The sequence below is a fragment of the Rattus norvegicus genome, chromosome 17 (genome assembly GCF_021556685.1).
Source record: "Rattus norvegicus strain SHRSP/BbbUtx chromosome 17, alternate assembly SHRSP_T2T, whole genome shotgun sequence".
In the NCBI taxonomy this organism is placed as follows: domain Eukaryota; kingdom Metazoa; phylum Chordata; class Mammalia; order Rodentia; family Muridae; genus Rattus; species Rattus norvegicus.
In genome coordinates this window covers 3,647,501-3,649,111 of record NC_141550.1, presented here as the reverse complement: position 1 = coordinate 3,649,111, position 1,611 = coordinate 3,647,501, and the positions used below count along the sequence as shown (strand labels likewise).

General features: G+C 38.5%; 1 protein-coding gene across 1 annotated transcript in view; it reads right to left on the bottom strand.

Annotated features, from left to right (window-relative positions):
- Nucleotides 1-1,233: 1,233 nt before the first annotated feature.
- Nucleotides 1,234-1,611, bottom strand: part of Ctsq (cathepsin Q) — a 5,562-nt gene continuing 5,184 nt past the window's right edge. Inside the window, exon 9 of the mRNA NM_139262.2 lies at nt 1,234-1,469. Within this exon, the coding sequence (NP_640355.1) occupies nt 1,370-1,469 (100 nt within the window). The 3' untranslated portion in view covers nt 1,234-1,369. The remainder of the gene's footprint in view (nt 1,470-1,611) is intronic.

The following is a 1,611-nucleotide window of genomic DNA, read 5'->3' as shown; positions in this document are numbered from 1 at the left end:
TCCATACAGACAGAAGCATGGCATGGCTGACATCTGAGTGGCCCTACCAACAATTGACAGAGACAAATGCAGATACTTTCAGCCAACCATTGGGTTGTGGTCAGGAATCAATATGGAAGAATTAAGGGGAAAGACTGAAGAAGATAAATTGGATAGAAACCCTATAGAAAGAACAACAGTGTCAAATATTCCTGACCCCTCAGAGCTCTTAGAGATTAATCCAAAAGTCAAGGTGCATACATAGGCTGGTTTGTGGCCCTGGGCACATGTGTAGCAGAGGACTGCCTTGTACTCAGTGGGAGAGGACACTCTTAAACATTTGGAAACTTGATGCCCATGGAAAGAGGGATGGGGTGGAGGTAAGGTGGGGATTGTGAGGGGTAGCACCCGCTAAGAGGCTGGGGGATGGAGGATAGGGTGAAGAACTCAGGGAAGGGAGAATGGGAAGGGGAGGTGACTTTTGAAATGTAAGCAAATACAATCATTTAATAAAGATTTTTCTTCCCCTCTTCATTTTTTTATTGGTGAGATTTCCTTTGAGGTTCATGTTCAAGTACATATAGTTTTCATTTCCAGAATGACATTAGTTTGATATTTCTTTATTGATTCTATTCCTACTCTTAGGGGATGTCGTATTTTATTTATTTGCTTTGCTTTTTCTGTCTTCATTAATTCCTACATTTTTCCTATGAGGAGCTCTATAACATGCATAGTCTTTTTCTGTGCTTCTGCTCTGATGCATTTAGCAGAGGCTACTGCAGTAGGTTTGCTAGGTTTATTGCAACCTAATACATGGTTGAACTAATGGAAAAGGAAGAGCCACAGCCCAACAAAAAAACCAGTAGCGCATAGTGATCTCTCTTTGCATAGAGGGTTTACGACTTGATACTGGGTGCATTTTTGTTAGCTAAAAATGTCCAATTTAGAAATTATTATATTGTCTTTGAGAGAAGGGTTTCTTATGGATGTATACAATTTTGCAATCAAACTACAGCCAATGAAGGATAACATCCATCACAGAAGATCTACCCACACTTTCTCCTAAATATCAGACCAACACTTAACACCAACTTCAAGATGAATTGCATTTTTTAACTACAAAAAGTAACTATACAAAAAGATATTGAAGCTAGAAATTATACTTAAATTTTCTTTTTTAAAGATTTTATTTGCATGAGCATTCATTATTGAAGGCAAAGGTTAGAGTCCTCATATCAAATATTTGAAAGCTCCCAGAATTCACGTTTTAATGCAGATTTTGTGGGACTCAAGAGTTTAACATACTCATCAAAGACAATTCATTGGAGTAGATTTCCCTCCTCTGGAAATGGAGTCCCGTGCCACGTGCTTTCTTGGGACAGCAGGTTGCTTACACAGTAGGGTACTGGGCTAATGAAGCAATTGCACAGTGGTTGTTCCTGTCTTTGGCAATTTTCATATATCCTCTTAATCCCCATCGTTTACCCCAGCTGAAAGAAATTATATTTTCCATTTAGTAGAAATAGTGACATATATTAGACATATTACAATAACTGACAAGAGGCCAACATAAGTATCAGAGAAAGCAAAATGACACATCCTGACTAACAAGAAGTGCCTCAAACAGGATGT